The sequence below is a fragment of the Microcaecilia unicolor genome, chromosome 10, assembly GCF_901765095.1.
Source record: "Microcaecilia unicolor chromosome 10, aMicUni1.1, whole genome shotgun sequence".
Lineage (NCBI taxonomy): Eukaryota > Metazoa > Chordata > Amphibia > Gymnophiona > Siphonopidae > Microcaecilia > Microcaecilia unicolor.
This window is the reverse complement of record NC_044040.1, coordinates 32,034,477-32,058,559: the sequence shown is the minus strand read 5'-3', so window position 1 is coordinate 32,058,559 and position 24,083 is coordinate 32,034,477. Positions and strand designations below refer to the sequence as shown.

General features: G+C 46.2%; 1 protein-coding gene across 1 annotated transcript in view; it reads right to left on the bottom strand.

Annotated features, from left to right (window-relative positions):
• The window catches only part of LOC115478627 (V-type proton ATPase subunit S1-like), a 134,963-nt gene that overhangs the window by 35,250 nt on the left and 75,630 nt on the right, over positions 1 to 24,083 (bottom strand). Inside the window, exon 7 of the mRNA XM_030216112.1 lies at positions 3,333 to 3,574. Coding sequence (XP_030071972.1) covers positions 3,333 to 3,574 — 242 coding nt within the window. The remainder of the gene's footprint in view (positions 1 to 3,332; positions 3,575 to 24,083) is intronic.

Sequence of the window (24,083 nt, the reverse complement as noted above, 5' to 3'; positions counted from 1 at the left end):
TTACATGCCCATGCCTATGATCCTTTAATTTTTATTTTTTCGGGTGTGTGGATGTGCATGTGCCCTACCATTGGGCACATAATGTTTGCAAGTGAGATGTCTATTACATACAAGTAAATTATTCTACTATTTCCTCTGTGGACCTTACTCCTACTTAAGTTTCGAAATATGAACTCTGACCCTAGCAAAGCAGAACACGCTGTTGCAATGCAGGTGACATCAGAGTTTGGATATATGCACAGATTTTCACACATACAAACCACTGGGTTGATCCATTCCACCGCACTCCAAATTCCCAGAGGTGTCGAGCATCAATTAGAAAACCAGCATTCAAATATCAGGTTTTCAGAAATATTTGCCTTCATGAAAGGGTTCACTCAAACACTATTTCTGTTTTGGAAGACAAGCTGCCAAAGACCCCAAAGCTGCCACAGGACCCAGCCTCCAGAGGCAGGAGGTAAGTCAGGGTCCGAGGCACGACTGCAGCGGTCGTGACAAATTGTAAACGAAAGGTGATGAACAAAGATTGTGTCAGTCAGGAAAAGAGTTCAAAAACATTTGAATATATGCTGGCCTGGAACGCCAGTTCCTCATACTCTAGAAATGTCATAAATTTGTATAAGTTTTATGCAGCTAATGAGGTTTCCTGCACTAATCCCTATGGACAAACAAGTGTTTCAAATTGTGAGCAAGGGATTTTTGGACTCCCTGCCTTTATTAATACTGATGTCACACTTGTGCACATTCGGTACGATTCCCTCGCCTTTTCTTCAGGGGTTGATGTCATCTAAATGATTGTACATGCCTGAGAGGGAATAACCAGTCTCCTGTGTAGAGTAATGAGGCAGACGTTACATTCTACAGCTGGAAAGTGAGAAGGCACCAAGCACTTCATTATATGCTCATTATCTTCCAATTTGCTTCTGCTTGGCCTCCCACACACCCTCTGCTCCAGATCTCTAGCTTCTAATGCTGACTTTCTTTATCAGTCTACCTTTCCAAACAGCTTTTCACCTGCCCATCTTTCCAACCTCAAAGGCTCTCATGATCAAGTCAACGCTTCATGATCAAAAGTCAACGCTTATGCGCAGCCCATTATCACTGTTTTTGCGCACGCTTTTAACAACGTGTGATGATCAACCTGATTACCGCCGTAAACTGCAAGCGCACCAGGCACTAGCGCAAATTACATTTTAATGTAATCAATCTCATGGTAATGAGGTCCTTTTCTATTCCTCTCTGATGATCAAAGACTAGTGCCTCATGAACAGAGTTGTCGAACGGCGCTATGCTGTGAAACAGCGCCGCAGAATAACGCCAGGTCCTAGCTGGCGTTCTTGTGAGGCAGGCCCCATCAGAACCCCCCCCCCCCCTCTCCCCGAAAAAGGTCATTTCCTCTTCCTTTCTCCACGATACCATAGGAGCCATGTGGGTTTTGTGGTTGTTTGGGCACCACCAATATTGAAAATATTCCTTGTATGTGTACAGGGAGGGCTTGTTTCCACTGCCTTAGCACCCCCCCCCCCCCTTTAATTTTGAACACTTTGGATCCTATGCACGATTGTAAATTACATGCAAAATAAATGTACATACAAAATACATAAAATGCAGCCCCTTTAAAAATACATACCCTCCGCGAGAAACGTTTTACGGTTTAACACACTTTACGACAAAACGACAACCACCCCAATGCGCGTGCGTGCTGTTCGTTGACTAGCGCGTCTGATTAGCGCGTTACATTAGTGTGTATGCGTCATGGCAACTTACCCTCATTTGACTACGCCGTCAACAGAGATTTGCGCCGCTACACCGCTGCATATTTTTGCATGTATTAAGTTCTGATCATGCCATAACGTTACACCCTGTTACTACGGCGTTGGAACAGCGCTATTTCTAGAGCGCTATCTAAAATAGCGTCGAGGTTTGATCATGAGGGCCAAAGTGGGTGAAAAAGAACTCTTTGATGTTACTGGCTAGACAACAGTTTGTTCCTTATGAAGGAACAGTCTAGTTATTATTTCCAATAAAAAAACATGCTTTTAAAATAAAAACAAAAAAGAAAAGTACTACAAGAAACTACAATACACTCATAGAGAAAATAAAACAGCTTTCTGCAAGGTCACATTTCTTCTACATGGTTTTCAATAGAAATCAAACAAAATAAAACATGGAAAAGAAAATAAGATGATACCTTTTTTATTGGACATAACTTAATACATTTCTTGATTAGCTTTCGAAGGTTGCCCTTCTTCCTCAGATCGGAAATAAGCAAATGTGCTAGCTGACAGTGTATATAAGTGAAAACATTCAAGCATTACTATGACAGTAAAATAGATACCATTGGAGATTCTACATGGAATGTTGCTACTATTGGAGATTCTACATGGAATGTTGCTATTCCACTAGCAACATTCCATGTAGAAGGCTGCGCAGGCTTCTGTTTCTGTGAGTCTGACGTCCTGCACGTACGTGCAGGACGTCAGACTCACAGAAGCAGAAGCCTGCGCGGCCACATTGGTGATCTACAAGGGCTGACTTCTACATGGAATGTTGCTCTATGGAATAGCAACATTCCATGTAGAATCTATAGAAATCAAACAAAATAAAACATGGAAAAGAAAATAAGATGATACCTTTTTTATTGGACATAACTTAATACATTTCTTGATTAGCTTTCGAAGGTTGCCCTTCTTGGTCAGATCGGAAATAAGCAAATGTGGTAGCAGATAATATATGTAAGATAAACATCAAAGCATTACTTTGACAGTCTGACAGAGTGGGAGGGTGGGGGTATGCATGGGGACATCAAAGCTCTGTTTATTATTATTTTTTTTGTTACATTTGTACCCTGTGCTTTCCCACTCATGGCAGGCAATGGAGGGTTAAGTGACTTGCCCAGAGTCACAAGGAGCTGCCTGTGGCGGGAATTGAACTCAATTCCTCAGGACCAAAGTCCACCACCCTAACCACTAGGCCACTCCTCCTCTCACCTGCCAACACCCATTCTGTTAGAATATCAATGAAATGCTTTGATGTCCCCATACATACCCCCACCCTCCCACTCTGTCAGACTGTCAAAGTAATGCTTTGATGTTTCTCTTACATATATTATCTGCTACCACATTTGCTTATTTCCGATCTGACCAAGAAGGGCAACCTTCGAAAGCTAATCAAGAAATGTATTAAGTTATGTCCAATAAAAAAGGTATCATCTTATTTTCTTTTCCATGTTTTATTTTGTTTGATTTCTATTGAAAACCTTAAGAGTGGACTAACACGGCTACCACACTCCTCTACTTCTACATGGTTTGAAACCTACTGATTTTACTTACGTTGTATTAGTATCTGAGCAATAAGATGAGCTTGCATCCACTTCCTGAGAAATAAATGTTTTATTTGCCAGATTGAACGCAAGTTCTCCAATTTTCAAAGTGAAGGTGGTGGCGTACATCAGAATACATGTCTCATTTCCACTGGTCCAGTTGAACGGGCGATCGGGAACTGTGGGGGGCTGTTCATCAGTTTCCATTAATCGTCTTCCTGCCTGCGAGACAACAGCCGTATGGACGGGAACCTGTGATAAAATTAATTCATATGCTGTTAGCTTCTAGCGAAAGGGACACAGGAAGGAGTACCCCAGCTACAAGGAAGCGCTCTCTCCACCCACCCTGAGTGACAATGGTGCTCAAAAAAAACACATATATTCTGTTATATGGCTAGGCGGTGGTGCTGAAAATACATGGAATACACTCAATGCCAGTGACTATGCAGGTAGGAGCAATATTCAACCACTATCCATAGAGTTGTGGGGGGGGGGGGGGGGGGAGGTTCTGGCCTAAATAAATCGGCCTAACTATATAGATAGTGGCTAGATATTATTGCTCTGCACTGGCACTATTTGGATGGTGAAATTTTCAGAGTAACTCTCTAGATAGTGCTGCGGAAAATTCACATATAGAGTACTTATACATTTAGGGTTAGATTCTGTAAATGGAATCTAAAATCTAGATGCAAGCAAAAATAAAAGTGCATAGCGCTATTCTATAAGCTGTGGTAAAAGGGTATTAATGGACAAAATTCCCCTCTCTTTACCTCAGGAAATTACTGCAAAACGTACAGTATGTGAGCTCAGCTCTCTTAAAATATCTCACACCTCTCTCATCCGTGTTCTGCCCTCACTGAAAGTTTCCACAGAAGCCCTCTCCCCTTCCCCCACTTGAGCCGGAAAAACACTCACTGATATCGTGCCTCCTCAGAAAGCCCCTCCCCTTTTCCATAGCACCGGTTGTCATGGAGATGGGAAATTGATACATTTTTTGACAGCCTGTCTAGTCACAAACATATGTCATCATCAAGGTTGCCAGATGGGCGGTTTTCCCGCCCAATTGGGTGGCTTTCCGCAACCCGCTGCGGGAAATTTTTGACTGCTGCGGGTCGTGGTTTTTTGGGTGGCTTCGCGTTCGGTTGGGCGGGTTTTGTTTTGTTCTTTGGCTGCGGTTTTCGCGCCGCGGGGGGGCGTGGTTAATGGCGTAGGGGTGGATCTGGTGATGAAGGGGGTGGAGCTGGTGATGTAGGAGTGGAGCTGGTGACATAGGAGGTGGAGCTGTGAACGTGGGGGTGGAGCTGTGAACGTCGGGGGGTGGAGCTGTGAACGTCGGGGGCGGGGGTGTGCGGTTTTGGGCGGGTTTAGAACTGGTTTGGGGTGGGAAAATTATTTAAATCTGGCAACCCTGGTCATCATCAAAAACTGACAAAGAAGATCAAAATGCCTGTCTGAATAACGCACAAATTATATTCTATCAAAACCCAGGTTATAACTGGGTTACACTAATAAATGGAGTTAAACCTGTACACCACCTTGGGTGAATCTCTTCAGGAAGGCAGTTAATAAATACCAATAAATAAATAAACTAAAATAACACATCTTAATGGTGGCCTATATTAATAACCTCCACCCTCATATGGGTCCTGGCTGAATATTGGCCAGGCCTGCATAAGGACAATCCATATTTCCCTTCTCCCTCCTCCCCCAATGTCCAGTCCCTCTTTCTGCCCCTCAACAAAGTCCAATACCCCCTCTCATGCCCCCTCCTGATTGAAAATGGCCACCATGGCCTTTAGTAGTAGTCTTATGGTATTACGGTTAAAGGCTGACCCTTATTGATAGTACTGTGAGACTATTGCTAGAGGTCATGGCAGCCATTTTCAATCAGGATCCTCAGGGCGCAGACGCAAGTGGGGTTTGCTCCTCCTCCTGACAACTAATGGACATCCAGACCTGTTAAGATAAGCCCAGGGTGAGGGCTTGCTGGGACTTGAAGGGACCGGGCAGGGGATCAGAACTTGTTGGGAGGGTAGGAAGAGGGAATCAGACCTTGTTGAGGGAGCACATAAAAGATAAAGAGGACATTTCCCTAAAAATTAAAAATCCTAGAGGGCATATCTGAAGAAGTCCAAAAAGAGGACATCTGGTAACCCTACACAGACATACGTATGTCCAAATTGAATAAAATATGTGTATAAATCATGAGTCTGCCCATGCTCTGCACATACTTTTAGGTATGACCTAATTTTATGAGTGTTTCTTGCACATAAAACAGCTTTTACCTGCAAAAATGTTTTATAAAATTACACCCCCCCCCCCTCCCCCATGTGTCTGGGAAAACTGCATAGCACTTTGGACCCTTAGTAGGAGACGTATAATAAAAATAAACAAAAAAATAAAAACACATGTGCTCGAGGATCTCTTTCCAGACACTCTACCTTGGTGACAAATACTGTGAGACCCAGAACAAGTAGGAGGTATGTAACCTAGCAGGGTAGGCAAAACAGGAAATGTCTTGACCTTTACTCTTTTTAATAATAAAAAATAAAAGCCCACTCGTTCCTTGTTTGGTAGGAAGTTCAGTTTGGAAAGAGTAAAGTTAAAGGCTGTGTGGTGCTATGAACAGAAGCATAGCAATGAACAAACAGTTTTTAGCATAGTAACAGACGGCAGAGAAAAAAGCCCAGCATGATCCATCTTATCTGCCCAGTGAGGTGGCTACAGTTGTTCCTGCCACAGGCAGTGTCTGTCAGTCAACGGGTTTCTGATCCAGATCACCACCTGTGGACCCATCCCCAGGTAGCTCAGTTTATTCATAAGTAAGGCTGCCAAATGGATCCAGATTCACAGGACGGGGTTGATCCAGTCCTGGGTTTACCCCAGTGCATGCTGGGACTTATAGTCTTGATTTTCTTAGGAACTGCCATGGGGAAATCAGAACTACAAGTCCCTGCATACAACACAGTAAACCCAAAGACTGGATCAAGCCTGTCCTGTGAATCTGGATCCAGTTGGCAGTCTTATTCATAAGGCTCTTATCATAGGAGCCAACTTTTCAAAATGATTGGGGGTGCTTAATTTTTTTTTTTTTTACAGGTGGTGCATTTCTCTCCCTCTCCTCGCCCCCCTCTTCTCCCCTCTCCTCACCCCCCCTCTTCTCAGAGTTCTAGGCCCCCCTCCCTCTCCTCAGAGTTCCAGGCCCCCCTCTCCTCAGAGTTCCAGACCCAATCCCTCCCTCCCTCCCTCCTTCCAGACCCTCTCTCTCCTCAGAGTTCCAGACCCCCCTCCCCCCTCCGAGTACCAGACTCCCCTCCGAGTTCCAGACCCCCCTCCCTCCGAGTACCAGACCCCCCTCCCTCCGACTCGAGTTCCAGCCCCTCTTCTCCCACTCCCACAACAGTCCTTCGCCTGCCCCTCACCTTCCTGCATGCCGCCCATAACTTAGAAGTCATGTTACTGGGGTCCCGGCGGCAGCAGTAGTGAAAAGCGAGCACGAGCAGGCTCGGCGAGTTGGCGCTTCAGTCTGCCTTCCCTTCTCGTTGCTCTCAGCTTTGCCTCTGGTCCCGCCCTCATTTCCTGTTTCCACAAGGGTGGGACCAGAGGCAGAGCTGAGAGCAACGAGAAGGGAAGGAAGGCTGAAGCGCCGACTCGCCGAGCCTGCTCGTGCTCACCTTTCACTACTGCTGCTGTCGGGACCCCGTTAAGATGACTTTTAAGTTATGGGCGGCATGCAGGAAGGCGAGGGGCAGGCGAAGGACTGTTGTAGGAGTGGGAGAAGAGGTCGGGCAGCGGGCTGGCTCCTGGGGAACTTCCGGTTCCAGCGGGGAAATATTGGGGGTGCTCAAGCACTCACAGCACCCACGGAGTCGGCGCCAATGGCTCCTATGAGGAACAGTATCAAAGTGTTTGCTGAAATCTAAGCAGACCATAGTAACATATTCCAAATTTAAGTTATGTGAATTCCTCAATCTCTATTCCAGCTTGAAGGAAGTAATAAAACTGTTTGTGAAGTACACATTCTTTCTTTCTTTTTGGGGGGGGGGGGGGGGCGGGGTTGTTGTTGGGTGTTTTTTGCATTCATTCTAATGAATGAACAAGTACACAGGGCAAAAGTTAAACTTCTTAGTCTCTTCCACACGAAGTAAGAACACGTGTACTTTTTCACACAAGAATGCAATTAGGAAGACATTTGCCATCTGTTTTGCTTTCTCATACTCAATAACCCAACTGATTATATAAACTGACAGACCTGCATAATTCTAAGAGTGTATGTGAAAATAAACACATTGTGTCTAGACAGAGCTGATCTTGTAACTCACAATGTTGCCCTTTGGATAGAGACATTTGGGCTTGCTATCTTCTGGCTACAAAACAGATTTCTATGAATACATCTTCGTCCCTGTTGAACTTTATTCCACAAAAAGTATAAGAGGGTGGGCAGGGACGGAGATAGGCTTGCTGGTGGCCCCCCTGGAGCCTGCCACCACCGCCACCTTTCTCCTCTGAGTTCACTGCCACCTTCCCTCTCCGATCTGTTGTTGCTGCCACCTCCACCACCACTATGTTGATGTGGAGCCTTCTTCCTCAGGCCTGCACTCTGGCACCGTCCTGTTGGAAGCAACAGGATACACAGCACTGGAGCGCAGGTCTGTCACAGTGATAAGCCAGGTGAGGATGGCACCCTTCAAATGTTGGCACCTTCGTGCCATGCTTACCTGACTTCTCATGTTCCACCAGCCCTGAGGATGGGAGTGGGAAGGATGATACAGGTAACATGGCACAGATTCTGGTTCACTTAAGAAGGAAGGGAGGGCAATAAAAAGTGAGAAAGTGAACAATGGAGTGATATAAGATGATCGAAGATAAGCAAAGTGTGTCAGCCATCAGGGACATAACAGGAGATAAAGGGGGAGTGAAATTCAAAGAGGCAGCTGGATTTGGAACCCATGATGTTGGGTTTCAGAAGGAGCCCTGGCTGAAAGCTATCCCTGCATATCCAGATTGAGAATGGGGAGAGGGATAGGGGGAAGATCTACCAAAACAAGAGAAAATTCCCTGGTAGCTACAAATGAAGCCTCATGACATCAGGGTTCCAGGGAAGAAAGAAGAAATGTTCAAACAAAAAAAAATCGCTTAAATGTAATGCATAAAGAAACCTTGTTTTCTTTCCATGCTTTTAATTACATCAGGCTTTATTAAACAAATGTCAGATCACCTTTTTTTTTTAATTGTTAAACTCTTAAGACATTTACTCATCAAAACCCGTTCCAAACCAGTTCCTCAATGTGATAAACTATTTTCTCGGTGTAATTAAAATCTGAACAACTTGGACTAGAATCAGCTGTTCTACAATTATGCCACATTCCGCTTGCCAGAAATTTTAATATGTGGCTGTACAGGGAAATTACTGGTCCTGCTGGATGACAGGCAGAAGGAATAAGGCAAGAAATAGTGAGCACACAGAGCAGATTCCCTCTCTCCCTTCCCCTCAAAACTCCTAGATATTAGGAGTACATCTGGGTGCAGCACAGGGGCACTGTATTACCCAAAGTTAAAGTGTAAATTGTTAAGTAACATGAAGAGAACGCTGTGTCTTACATTTTTATAGAAACGGCATGCCAAATTTTGCACATGTTTTCATTTTCTGCCTCTATGATCATTGGTTTTCTAAAAACAAAAACCCTATACAGCTGGCTAGGACCAGACTGAAGCTATTCTACCATCTTATCTCTATATTGTTAACTTTGGAATACAGCGTATTTTAGTTGGCTTTGCTAAATGAATAAAATCCAGATCAAGCCAGTCAGAATGCACATGTCCTTGGATCTTATGCCATCAGTTTAGAAGGGGATGATATAGAAATCCATTGCAAATATTAAAATTACTCAGATTTGAGTAATCAATTTTTTTATTCTTTCCAACCTAATGGAATGCTAGAAAATAAATGACACACGAAGGGTTGAAAAATGTTGCTTGCCTGCCTATCTGTCAATATAAACAAAAAATAACTCTCTGAAAATGTAATACTGATTGTATTCAGCTTAATTTATCCCCTTTTCAAATTTGTTTAGATAGGGTCACCTCCTGGCTTTCATACCCACCATTTGAAAAAAATCTGTGGCCTGCCGGGTCTCATCCTTCTTCGAGTTCCTTTCTCTCAGGTTTCCTTGTTCAGTTTGTTGAATCATTTGGTAACCTATGGGGTCCTTTTACAAAGGCATGCTGAAAATGGCTAGCGGTAGTGAAGGCGTGGGTTTTGGGTGCGCGCAGATCCATTTTAGCGTGCCTGCAAGAAATGCCTCGGGGGGGGGGGGGGGGGGGTTGCCGAAAATGAACATGTGGTAAAATCAAAATTGCCGCGTGTCCATTTTGGGTCTGAGGCCTTACTGCCAGCTATAGACCTAGCGGTAAAGAATTTGGGTAGTAATGACCTACGTGCATCAGATGCCACTTGGCACACGTCTGCTTCGTGCGCCAGAAAATAAAAAATTATTTTTCAGACGTGCACTAAAATTGAAATTACCGCAAGGGCCACGCGGTAACCGGTCAGTAACTCCGATTTGGCACATGTTGGGCACATGTAGGAACCTACATGGCTTAGCAAAAGGGACCTCACGTAACTTTGTAATTCTAGGTGCTTTGAAAATGAGCCTCCACAGTATCCAGTGGGTCATTATAGATCATCATCTTTCTTTTGCAGATCAGATAGCATTGGTGGTCAATGCAGGTTTTTACATTGTGCACAAGTTCAGAAGTGTTTGTTCCTATTCACACCCTCATTCATGCACTTCTGACACCTTAGCTGGACTACAATGTGATATATGCCAACGTACCCCATGCTAACTTGAAATAAAACTCCTAATATTGCATAGCTCTGTGGCAGAAATCATGTATTGTGCAAAGAGAAGAGACCATATAACCCTGCATTTGATTAGTCTATGTAATCCCTCAATATATTGGGGATTATTAGAACCCGTTCTTCAGAGTTACTGGGGGGAGGGAGTGGGTTGGAAAGGGAGAGTGACAAGCCGAGCCCCAAGGAGAATGTTTATGGGAAAGTTGCTGAGGGAAATGTTTGTGGGTTTTGCTGGACAGGAGATGTCACATAGGAGTGGAGTTAAGCATTAATAAAAACTGTTCTTGTTCAGAGCATGGTCTTTGGTTGCCTTCACCCCCGCCTGGACCAGTGACCTAAGGCTGAATTAAGAAGAGTTTTTTTGCCAATATGAGCATTAACTGGAGAGTGAGAAGTGCTCCGGATGGGTAGAAGGGTTAACTCAGTCCTGGAGCAGAACAGGAAAGAGCCTGTTTGGCACCAGAGTCAGCAGCTCATAGAAGTGCACATTTTGAGGAAAGACAGACAGGGAGGTCTGGTCCTAAGTGGGTCCGGCAGCTGGACAAAGCCCAGTGGGACAGCTTGCTGCAAACAGTGCTGCAAGCACAGTCTTGCCCAAAAGGCTGGGTATTGGACTCGCAGAGCTGTAAATAAATAAATAACCCTAGAATGATAAGAGACTTCTAATTTAGTGAACAGTGATTTTACCAATAGTCTTGGACTGGCACAGAAACCTCTTTCGGATAGTTGAACTTTTTGATATTGAGTAAACTGTTTAGATACAAAATAAACTGTTTGATATTTTTAAAAAAGTATGAAGTTTGGATATCTGCCTGTTGCAGTGTTCCAGTATAGTTTTGCATTTCTTTCATAAATTCTGGACTGGAAAGTTTCTTTGGAATGAGTGAAGTTTATTTGCTCCCAGACTGAAAAAGAAATAAATAATAGTGTGGCTTAAAACCCTTCGGTCTACCGGGATCAAGCCTGACCCCGGCCTGCGCCCAGCTCAGAATGGAACCATGAGTGCTGACCCGAAGAGCTAGCTGGTCCCGGAACTGTGTAGCGAGACCAGGGTTACATCTACATTAGCTTCCAGTCAAATTTCAAATCAAATTTATGGTTTTGGTATTGATGCACAAGGCTCTTCATGAGGCATTGTCCCTACTGTCTATCTGTTCTCACTATCTCTTATGTTCCTCCACAACTTCTCCGTTCTTTCAGTAATCACCATCTTGTCCCTTCTGGGTCCTAAACAGACTCACTGGGAATCCATGAGTCACACTGCTCTATGAAATAGTTTCCCTCTGTTTTTATGTGCCGAACAGTCTTACCTTAGGTTCATGGCTGGTTTGAAGACACATGGGAATGGACTGATCTGATTTTTTTCCAGCTATGAATTGCCACTTACTGTGTTTCTACTTTGTTGTAATAATTATGATTCTACTTGTGTGAATGTGTTACTCCTTTCCTGTCAGATCTATGGAGTTCCTTTCTTTTTATTCCATATTATTTGAAAATTGTAAAGCACTTTCACACGTTAGTGAACGGTGGTATAGTAAATGCAAATAAAGACTAAAATTAATGGGAAAAGACCAAAGGGCCCCTTTACTGTGCTAAAAAGGACCTTAGTACATAAGCACATAAGTATTGGCATACTGGGATGGACCGAAGGTCCATCAAGCCCAGCATTCTGTTTCCAACAGTGGCCAATCCAGGTCACAAGTACTACTACTACTACTTAACATTTCTAAAGCGCTACTAGGGTTACGCAGAGCTGTACAATTTAACATAGAAGGACAGTCCCTGCTCAAAGAGCTTACAATCTAAAGGACACGTGAACAGTCAGTCTGATAGGGGCGGTCAAATTGGGGCAGTCTGGATTTCCTGAAAGAGTTAGGTGCCGAACGCAGCATTGAAGAGGTGGGCTTTAAGCAAGGACTTGAAGATGGGTAGGGAGGGGGCTTGGCGTAAGGGCTCGGGAAGGTTGTTCCAAGCATAGGGTGAGGCGAGGCAGAATGAGCGGAGCCTGGAGTTGGCGGTGGTGGAGAAGGGTAATGAGAGGAGGGATTTGTCCTGTGAACGGAATACCTGGCAAGATCCCAAAACAGTACAACACATTTTATGCTGCTTATCCTAGAAATAAGCAGTGGATTTTCCCCAAGTCCATTTTAATAATGGCTTAAGGACTTTTCTTGTAGGAAGATATCCAAACCTTTTTTAAACCCCACTAAGCTAGTTAGCTTTTACCACATTTTCTGGCAACAAATTCCAGATTTTAATTAGACATTGAGTGAAGAAATATTTTCTACGATTCATTTTAAATTTACTACTTTGTAGCTTCATTGCGTGCCCACCCAGCCCTGGCATTTTTGGAAAGAGTAAACAAGTATTCACGTCTACCCGTTCCACTCCACTCGTTATTTTATAGACTTCTATCATACCTCCCCTCAGCCGTCTTTTCTCCGTGCGGAAGAGCCCTATCCATTTTAGCTTTCCCTCATAGGGAAGTTGTCCCATCCCATTTATCATTTTTGTTGCCCTTCTCTGTACCTTTTCTAATTCCACTATATCTTTTTTGAGATGTGGTAACCAGAATTGCACACAATATTTGAGGTGCGGTAGCACCATGGAGCGATACAAAGGCATTATAACATCCTCATTTTTGTTTTCCATTCCTTTCCTAATAATACTTAACATTCTATTTGCTTTCTTTTTCGCCACTGCACACTGAGCAGAGGGTTTCAGTGTATCATCAACAATGATGCCTAGATCACTTTCCTGGTCGGTGATTCCTAATGTGGAACCTTGCATAACGTAGCCATAGTTCAGGTTCCTCTTTCCCACATGCATCACTTTGCACATGCTCACATTAAACGTCATCTGCCATTTGGATGCCCAGTCTCCCAGTCTCATAAGGTCCTCTTGTAATTTTTCACATTCCTTGCACTATGATTAGCGTCATAGCCGGCGAGAGGGGGGGGCAGGGAGGACAAAATTCCCCGGGCCCGGCGCCGCAGTCCCACCCGCCCGCCCTCCGTTGTCGACCGTCTGCCCCTGGCATTGAAATCACAGTCTCACCTCCGTGAAAGCAGTGCTGCAGGCAGCAGAATGCCTCCCTTCGGCCCTCCTTCCCTCTCTGTGTCCCGCCCTCGTCTGACGTAACTTCCGCGAGGGCGGGACACAAGGAGGGAAGGAGGGCCAAAGGGAGGTGTTCTGCTGCCTGCAGTGCTGCTTTCACGGAGGTGAGACTGTGATTTCAATGCAGGGGGCCCGGCCCGGTGGTGGACGGAAGGGGGGAGCGGCAGTGGCGACCTCGGGGGGGGGGGGGGGGTTGGAGGGGGGAGCAGTGGCTGTGGCGATCTCGGGGAGCGGTGGCGACCTTGGGGGGTGGGGGGGTGAGGGGGTGAGGTCAGCAGGGGTGGAGCCCTCAGGTCGGCCTTGCCCCGGGCCCAGCCCAGTCTCTCAGTGGCCGTGATTAGCGCGTCCCCATGCTCTGAGGCCACTTTTAGTGTGCCTGTAAAATGAGTGCATTTCCATTTTTCTCATTAATGGCTAGGTACTAATTTCCAGATTTGCACATGGTCATTAATGGGTGAGCCTTTACCAATAGTTATTTAGTAGCAGTGGCGTTCCTACGGGCGCTGACACCCGGGGCGGATCGCCGATGCGCCCCGTCCCGCCCCCCCCCCCCCGGGTGCAGCGCCCCCCCCCCCCCCGGCAAAATAACCTGGGTGCAGCGCGACCCCCCGGCAAAAGAACCCCCCCCTGGGTGCATGGCGCTGGGGGGGGTGCCGCGTGCCTGTCGGCTCTTCGTTTCCATACTCCCTCTGCCCCTCTGCCCCGGAACAGGAAGTAACCTGTTCCGGGGCAGAGGGAGCATGAAAACGAAGAGCCAACAGGCTCGCAGCACCCCCCCCCCCCCCAGCGACGTGCACCCAGGGCGGACTGCCCCCACCGCCCCCCCTTGGTACGCCACTGTTTAGTAGGCAGAAAAGCTCACGTGCAAACCATGCGCTAATCAGTTGGCGTGCGGCAATGTAGCTGTACTCTCCAATTAGCGCTGGACATGCCTACTCTCCACCCCCAACCATGTGTCCATCATACACAGATGCCTGAGCTACTGCAGAATGCCTGAGTGCACCCCGCAGTCATGCATTTTGGTGCACGGAAAGCGCGTGGTAGTGCCTAGCGCTGCTTAGTAAAAGGACCCCAGATTTGGCAAGGAGGTGAAAAGGCACATTAAGTTCAAAAAATAGTTTATATTGGACTGTGGGCTTCAGAGAAATAAAGTGAAGAATAGAGAGAATAGATTGGAGGAGTAGCCTAGTGGTTAGTGCAGCGGACTTTGATCCTGGGGAACTGAGTTCCATTCCCACTGCAACTCCTGGTGACTCTGGGCAAGTCACTTAACCCTCCATTGCCCCTGGTACAAAATAAGTACCTGAATATATGTAAACCATCTTGAATGTAGTTGCAGAAAACCTCAGAAAGGCGGTATATCAAGTCCCATTTCCCTTTCCCTATTGGAGATTCTACATGGAATGTTGCTATTCCACTAGCAACATTCCATGTAGAAGTCTGCCCTTGCAGATCAGCAACGCTGCTGCGCAGGCTTCTGTTTCTGTGACTCACAGAAACAGAAGCCTGCGCGGCCGCCTTGCTGATCTGCAAGGGCAGGCTTCTACATGGAATGTTGCTAGTGGAGGAGTAGCCTAATGGTTAGTGCAGTGGCCTCGGAACCTGGGTTCGATTTTCTACTGCAGCTCCTTGTGACTCTGGGCAAGTCACTTAACCCTCCATTGCCCCTGGTACAAAATAAGTACCTGAATATATGTAAACCACCTTGAATGTAGTTGCAGAAAACCTCAGAAAGGCGGTATATCAAGTCCCATTTCCCTTTCCCTAAAGTCCCTCAAAATAAAACAACCTATTGCATTTCCAGCAGTTGCAACATACAGACATGGAATCACTGTAACACAGCAGTTAGGGAATTACCCCCTTTCAAATTGCTCTCCCCTCATTGAATGAAGCTTTCTAATCATATTATAACAATGAAAGAAAAATCTCCAAATAACATTTGAGGGAAGACTGATCAAAGACTTACAAGCTTGAAAGCTGAGCACCGAAACTTATAATTTTGTGGAAACTATAATTTGACACAGGTACTTTCTCGGCAGCACAAGAAGTCCTAAGTATTCTGGTTTATTATCTTCTCTTTAAAAGCTGGAAATTGACTGTTTGAACCGCTCTTCAGAGGTTGCATATCTCTTAATGTTTGTAATAAAAAAATAATAATTTAATAAAATCCTATAAAGATTTTTTTGCTTTTATTATTCTCTTCTCCATTCTCAGAGTTTTTAGAGCAATGATTTTTTTGTTGTGTTTTTGGCTCAGTGGTTTCCTCCTGTTCCTTTTGTGTGTGTGAAGGTGGTGGTGGTGGTGGGGGGGTTCACTGTTGAGCCATGGCTGTTTCCCCAGAGGGCTGTAAATGCTGCCTCCCCAGCATCTCCAGCTCTTTTCCATACTCTTCTATATGAACTCAGGGCCAGTAGCCAGATGGGTCGGTTTCCGACCCAATTGGGCTGGTTTTTAAGTGAGGATGCGGGAAATTTTCGAAGGCTGCGGGCTGCGGGAAATTGGGCTTCTTTTTCTGCTGCCCGTCTCGTCTTCCGCCAGGGTTGCTTTCCTCATACTACTCCTCTCCTCAAGTCGCTTCACTGGCTCCCTATCCGTTTTCGTATCCTGTTCAAACTTCTTCTATTAACCTATAAATGTCCTCACTCTGCTGCTCCCCAGTATCTCTCCACACTCGTCCTTCCCTACACCCCTTCCCGTGCACTCCGCTCCATGGATAAATCCTTCTTATCTGTTCCCTTCTCCACTACTGCCAACTCCAGACTTCACGCCTTCTGCCTCGCTGCACCCTACGCCTGGAATAAACTTCCTGAGCCCCTACGTCTTGCCCCATCCTTGGCCACCTTTAAATCTAGACTGAAAGCCCACCTCTTTAACATTGCTTTTGACTCGTAACCACTTGTAACCACTCGCCTCCACCTACCCTCCTCTCCTCCTTCCTGTACACATTAATTGATTTGATTTGCTTACTTTATTTTTTGTCTAATAGATTGTAAGCTCTTTGAGCAAGGACTGTCTTTCTTCTATGTTTGTGCAGCGCTGCGTTCACCTTGTAGCGCTATAGAAATGCTAAATAGTAGTAGTAGTAGTTTTCGCTGCAGCTGTGCGGGTTTGGGCGCTTTTTCCGGGGCTTCTATTAGTCCAATTTGGTCCAATAGAAACTTTTCCGGGGTGGGGTTGACATCGGGGGCGGGGTTAATGACGTCAGAGGTGACATCAGGGGCAGGGTTAATGACTTCAGAGGTGACGCCAGGGGCGGGGTCAATGATGTTGGAGGCGGGGTTGATGACATTGGAGGCGGGGTCGATGACATTGGAGGCGTGGTTTGACTTTGGGCGGTTTTAGGGCTGATTTTGGGTGGGGAAAATTTTTCCCATCTGGCAACCCGTCCCAGGCCCTTCCATTTGTCGCTGCACAGCACTGCACGTGAGCCACTGGTGACTCAGACCACGACCATTTTTAAAGTTTAATATCAGCACTTCAGGTGAGTCATTAAATAATCTCAATTAATGAAATGTAGTTGTGCCTGCATAGTAACAGCTGCCAGAGAAGGCCAGGCAAAAATGTTTAAAATATAATTTGCAAAATCCTGAAAATAATGTAAGAGTTATAAGTAGTGGCGTTCCTAGCGTCGACGACACCCGGGGCGGATCGTCGATGCCCCCCCCCCCCGGGTGCAGCGGGCCCCCCCCCCCGGCGAAATGACACCCCCCCTGGATGCACGCCGCTAGGGGGGGGGGGAAGTAACCTGTTCCGGGGCAGAGGGAGGGAGCTGCAGCGAACGAGAGAATTTAGCGTAGCGATTCGAACTCGCAGCCGACAGGCGCGCGCCGTGGCACCCCCTAGCGGCATGCACCCGGGGCGGACCGCCCCCACCGCCCCCCCTTGGTACGCCACTGCTTATGAGCAAATTAGATTCTTGACACATTCCTTATTAATTGTAGGGTAACAGTTGAACTTGCTTAAATAAATATCCAGAACGAGGCCAATATTGTCTGAATGCCTGCAACTGATCCATAAATGCACAGATGTGCTATGGTATTATGGGTTGGTTTTTTTTTACTCCTATGGAACCAGTAGGATTGTGGCTAAAGTAGACAGTGGAGAGTCTTTTGGAACAATTTACAGGAGTTGAGAAGTCTCCCTATGTATCTCCAATTCCTAAGGAAAAGAACTTAGTAAAAGTTATTGCCGCTAATCTACTCCAACTCTTTCCACCTGCAAGGTGAAGTATGGGAAGTATCTTACGCACAAGGTAGAAGACAACAAGTCAGATGACCCTACTGCTCCTGTGTAGCGTTTTTACTTCTGCCCAAACTCAAGATCCTGTGCTAAAGGAAAACTTTAAAAGGATAATGCCAAAATTCAGCTTGGATTTTTACATTGGGAGCAATTCCTGATTTGGCAGACAGACACTGGATTTGCATGACGACTGTGCTACCCTAGAGCGTGATGGTTTTATTGCGGATTTTTCCATGACAAAACCGTATTGCATAATGTGAGTATGGGAGAAATGAAACTAAACGGCCATGTTAAACGTATCCTGTGGTTAATTATTACTTTGTTTACCTGAAGGGTGAAGCCCATTTCAGGAAGGGGAGGCTCAGGGTAGCCCAGAAATAGTCCTTAATACTGTGGAATAAACATATTCTGTTAAACTTTCAGTTGGTCATCTTTTCATTATCCTGTATATTTTTATTTTTTTGTTACATTTGTACCCCGCGCTTTCCCACTCATGGCAGGCTCAATGCAGCAGGCAACAGAGGGTTAAGTGACTTGCCCAGAGTCACAAGGAGCTGCCTGTGCTGGGAATCGAACTCAGTTCCTCAGGACCAAAGTCCACCACCCTAACCACTAGGCCACTCCTCCACTGTTGTTACTATTGGAGATTCTACATGGAATGTTGCTATTCCACTAGCAACATTCCATGTAGAAGTCAGCCCTTGCAGATCACCAATGTGGCCGCACAGGCTTCTGCGAGTCTGACGTCCTGCACGTACGTGCAGGACGTCAGACTCACAGAAACAGAAGCCTGCGCAGCCTTCTACATGGAATGTTGCTGGTGAAATAGCAACATTCCATGTAGAATCTCCAATAGTAGCAACATTCCATGTAGAATCTCCAATAGTATCTATTTTATTTTTGTTACATTTGTACCCTGTGCTTTACCACTCATGGCAGGCTCAATGCGGCTTACATGGGGCAATGGAGGGTTAAGTGACTTGCCCAGAGTCACAAGGAGCTGCCTGTGCCAGGAATTGAACTCAGTTCCTCAGGACCAAAGTCCACCACCCTAACCACTAGGCCACTCCTCCACTGGCAAAAGCTTTCCTTTGGAATGTAACACCTTTTCTCTAGATTTTCACTTATTTTTCCTCTCAAATTTTTTGGGAACTTGAGACGAGGTTAGTTTGTTGATGAAGCTTTTCCCTTTGCCTTTACATGACCACTCTGTCTGAGGTAACGTTGCAGGCCACCGGTGACACACTTAAATCCTATTCGGGTACATGTAGGACAGAGTCAGCTCATGGGACTAGGGGGTTACATAAAGGATAGTGCAACTTATTACATCGAGCCCTCTGTTAGGCAAAGCTGGCCTACAGAACTTCTCTCCTTCTCTCAAGGTCTAGCTGGCCTTTTAAGAAAGGCAACTCTGAGGCCCAGTGGCGTAGCCACAGGTGGGCCTGGGTGGGCCGGGCCCACCCACTTAGGGCTCAGGCCCACCCAACAGCATCAGCACACATTTAGTGGTAGCTGGTGGGGATCCCAAGCTCCACCAGCTGAAGACTTCCCCCTGATGGTGCTGAAAACATTGCTCTCCACTTCAGAAGTCTGAGCTTCCTAAGCTGCCGATACTGGCAACTGTGCATGCTCAGTTTTCAGCGCATGCCTGCAGCAGGCTGCCAAGGTACAGGGCCGCCGAGAGACGGGGCCGGGCCCGGGACAAGGCCACCCCCGGGCCCCCCACCCCACCCGAGGTCACCGCCCACCTGAAGTCGCTGCCCACCTGAAGTCGTCAGGCCCCCCCCCTCCACCCGCTACCGGGCCCGGAACTAACCTTAAGCCTCCTTCTTTCACTTCGCACAAGCAGCAGCAGCAGGGCAGACCTCTCCTCCTTCCTTCCATGCCCCGCCCTCGCGGACGTTACATCAGGCGAAGGCGGGACATGGAAGGAAGGAGTGGCCTGCCCTGCTGCTGCTTGCGCGAAGTGAAAGAAGGAGACTTAAGGTTAGTTCCGGAGCGAGGAGAGGAGGAACGAGGAGGGCGGGCCACACTGCAGCGGCGGCGCCGGGCCCCCCCGGAGGCCCGGGCCTGGGGACTTTTGTCCCTCCCTCTCGGCGGCCCTGCCAAGGTAGAGAGCAGTGTTTTCCTGTCAGCTGAGATATTTTTTTAAGTTGGTGGGGGAGGGGGGGAGAACATTTGTGCCCACCCACTTCTTGTCTAGGCCCACCTAAAATCTGCTGTCTGGCTACGCCCCTGCTGAGGCCCTGAGGGCTCAGGCAGCTCAGCCCAGCAGTAGCAAAGGACTTCCACCCAAAACCAAAAAAACCCTCACTCTCCCCCTCCAAGAACAGGGCCTTTACAGTTTCCTCCAAACATCCTGGGAGGATACACCCAATGGGGGATTTTTTAAAAGCTAATCACATACTAGAATCCTTTCTTCTATACACAGCGTGACCTAAAAAAGATCACGAGAAAAAGCCTCATGTGTCGTGAAGTGACTCCGAACTTCGCAGTTACACTGTCGTACATTTTACGGAGCACTCACTCGCACCATCGGCATAAAAGCTTCCAGTATGTCATGATTGTTATTCACTCTATGCTGAGTCTTAATCACTCATAAGCAAAGTTATGTGAAACGTTCAGACTCTTAAAACTGATCTTTGCAGTCATACAGTCTAGTTGCTATCCACGGCCGTCCTGCTTCAGGGTCCGTGGTTGCTGCGACTGTTTCTTTTCTGCAGTCTCTCCTGCTTCTTTGTATATGATTAGCTTGTACAGTATAACTATCCTTTCCTTTGCTCCGTTTAGGATTTTTTAAAAGGCCATTCTGCATTACATCATCTTGAAAACACAAATACTCAGGAGCAGAGACTCCAGAAATTTCCGCACTGCAAAGAGAGTGAAAGAGTTTGGTATGCTGCCGCATACCATACATAAACTTGCTGGTATTCAGCAGCAATTAAACTTGTATTATATTGAGTTATTATCTGTGTAATGTAAGCACTTAGCAGTTATTACAAATTGAAAGCACAGAGCCCTAGCATTGGGTTATTAATTTCCTCCATTGGCAGAGAATGCCTCCTAATGAAAAATATGTGTGCTGTATGTAAAGTTAAGACAAAAATGATTCTCTGGATGTTTGTGCTGGTTTGCTGCCAGCAAAGGCACGACGGCATCCTCTCAACTGTGATGATTCCTAGTTTCTCTAGATTGAAAAATGAAAAATGCCAGGGCTTAAACATAGCTGCGAATCAGCAGCAATGCAAGATATGGAAAAAGTCAAGATGTGTCTACATGGAAATCAGAGCAGACCTAAGGATATAAAGAAAAACAAATCAAGCAAATCATGGTACAGAAACCACCTGAATTAAACAATTATAAAGCCTCATTCAAACCGGGCTAAACACATCATGCTGGCAAAGTACTTCAAGTTATTGGGCCCACACTGATTCAAACTGTAGTCTAACTTAACAAATTTAATTCCATTCTGTTCCAACTTCCTCCAATCTGAAAACTGGTTGCATTTGGCGGGTTATAACATTCCTAGAGGTCTTTTTACTCAGCCATGTTATGGCCATAGTGTTTGTTAACGAGCAACTAATGCATCTTAAAACCCTATTTGCCACTCTCACCCCCTAGCAGTAATACTAGGAAGTGAAAGCTGCCATTTTGAGTGAGGGAGCTGTCAGGGCAGGAGCACACAGATTACTCCTGATCTCCTCAATATCCACAAGGGAGACTCTGGTGCTTGGGGGGGAGGGGGGGCATTGAGAGTTCATTGAAATGTCTGAGAAGGGTCTGGGAGTGGGGGTTGTTTAGGAGAGGGGCTTCAGGAGAGTTTGAAAGCGTTCAAGAGTGAGGGATGTTAGAAAAGAGATGAGGAAGGTTTGCAGAATATATTTTTACTATGCAGTGGGCCTGGGTTTTAAGCTGGCTTGACTTTGAGCCCACTATTTTTATGTTGCTGATATTCCTGGCTACAACCATGCAAAAATAAATTTAGCATGTGATTCAGTAATTGGCGGTGCTGAGGTACCACATTAGTGAAACCTGTGGTAAATTTTCCCATGGTTAAATAGCATACAAAGCACTATTTTATCACGTCACTACATACTACTACTTAACATTTCTAGAGCGCTACTAGGGTTACGCAGCGCTGTACAGTTTAACAAAAAGGACAGTCCCTGCTCAAAGGAGCTTACAATGTAAAGGACGAAATGTCAAGTTGGGGCAGTCTAGATTTCCTGCGTAGAGGTATAGTGGTTAGGTGCCGAAGGCGACATTGAAGAGGTGGGCTTTGAGCAAGGATTTGAAGATGGGCAGGGAGGGGGCCTGGCGTATGGGCTCAGGGAGTTTATTCCAAGCATGGGGTGAGGCAGGGCAGAAAGGGCGGAGCCTGGAGTTGGCGGTGGTGGAGAAGGGTACTGAAAGGAGTGATTTGTCTTGAGAGCGGAGGTTACGGGTAGGAACGTAAGGGGAGATGAGGGTAGAGAGGTAAGGAGGGGCTGCAGATCGGTTGCATTTGTAGGTGAGTAGGAGAAGCTTGAACTGTATGCGGTACCTAATCGGAAGCCAGTGAAGTGACTTGAGGAGAGAGGTGATATGAGTATATCGGTCAAGGCGCAAGATAAGACGTGCAGCAGAGTTCTGAACGGACTGAAGGGGGGATAGATGGCTAAGTGGGAGGCCAGTGAGGAGTAGGTTGCAGTAGTCAAGGCGAGAGGTAATGAGCGAGTGGATGAGAGTTCGGGTGGTGTGCTCAGAGAGGAAAGGGCGAATTTTGCTGATGTTATAGAGGAAGAAGCGACAGGTCTTGGCTATCTGCTGGATATGCACAGAGAAGGAGAGGGAGGAGTCGAAGATGACAAGTCACTACATAGGCTTTTCATTGTCTTGTATAGCTGTGGTTTAAATACCAAATAAATACAACAGCAAAACACGAAGCCATGACGGCATCAGCTGCAACAGAAATTACAAAATGAATCCGTCAAACAGGCAAAGTGAAGTCTCCCAACACCCAGACCCCTTTTCATGTCAAAACTTCAGCCTCCACATGCTCACCGAGGTCTGGATTTAAATAAGGCTACTTCCTGCGGGTCCCCCAGCTGTGCTGGAGGCTGGGATGACACAAACCTAGAAGTGACTGAAATAATCAGACGCACTTACATTAGACAGCTAAAGCTGCAGTCTCAGCCTGAGGCAGCACCACATTTTGATTCCATATAGGAAATCTGTATCAAAGAGATAAAGCTTTTCAATATGGTTCTACAAAAGAAACGTCAGGATGGGGGCTCTCTCTCTCTCTCTCTCTCTCTATACTGGTTGCTGCAATATAGCAAAACTATTGAACTGTGAAGCTTCTAATATGAAAACTCTGGTATTTGTTAGTGGTTATGTCCACGCCCCACCGAACATGGTCAACAGCTCCTTTGTCATCCTAGAAAGAGAGGGAGATAGGGAAGAGCTACACAACAATTAGCTGGCCCTGCTTCAGGTATGTAGAGTCAGAATATGTGCCGCTCAATATATAAAACATCACATTGTAAAGAGAGATCCAAGATGGCGCTGAGTTGAGACGCTACCCCAGACGTGCTCCGAGACTTGCCCACACGGAACCAAGCGAGGAGTCCGAATCCCCCTATTTTTGATATGGGGAAGCGGCGGGGAAAAGTGAGGGAGGCTCCTGTAACCCCCACCAGTACCCACCTCTCGAGGCAGACGACGCTGGAAAGCTTCGGAGTTTCGCTGGGTCCCCGGGCGACATCATCTCCCACTATCGGCCTAGCTTCCAACTATTCGGCCATCAGTGAAGACGGGGCTTCCCTGAGCCCTGACGCTCGTGCGGCACCACCACAACCAGGAAGTATGCGAGCGGCTTGTGATTCGCAGGGCCCGACGCCTGCAAAGGAGAGGACCCTCGGAGAAAGGAGCCCAGCCGATTTCGCAGGGGTGAAGAAGTCTTGGTAGGACAAACTGTAAAATCTTTTTCCATAGTAATGAGAGATGCTTTACAACAGATTTCTAAAGCCCCCCCCCCCCTCCTGAGTTTAATATCAATATGGTGAAACCTGCCGTAGTTACTATTGAGTCACTATGGGACCTAACTTTTTCAATGCATTCTTCGCTTCAATCAGTTTTGTTAAAAAACGCTGGCGAAATAAAAACATTGTCAGAAGCTCTGTTGACTCAGGATCAAATCAACGCGTGTCAGATGTCTGAAACAAAAATGCTTCAAGAAAAAATTCAGAAACTGGAGAACTTGAACAAAGCCACAATTAAGGATAGTAACTTTATTAAAAAGAAGATGGAATATCTTGAAAACCAGCAGAGAAGACTTAATTTGAGGCTTGTCAATTTCCCCAGATCTCCAGTTATCTCAGCTATTGATATGGTTAAAAAATATTTACGGGAAGTCTTGGGGATGCCTGGGGAATCTTTACCACCCATAACAAGGGTAATTTATCTTCAGACTTTAATACCATCTAAATCTGGAGGCAACCAAGTTGTTGTGGATGGAGGAATGAACCTGACATCTTTTCTTGAATCCTCCCTGGAAGTGGTTAC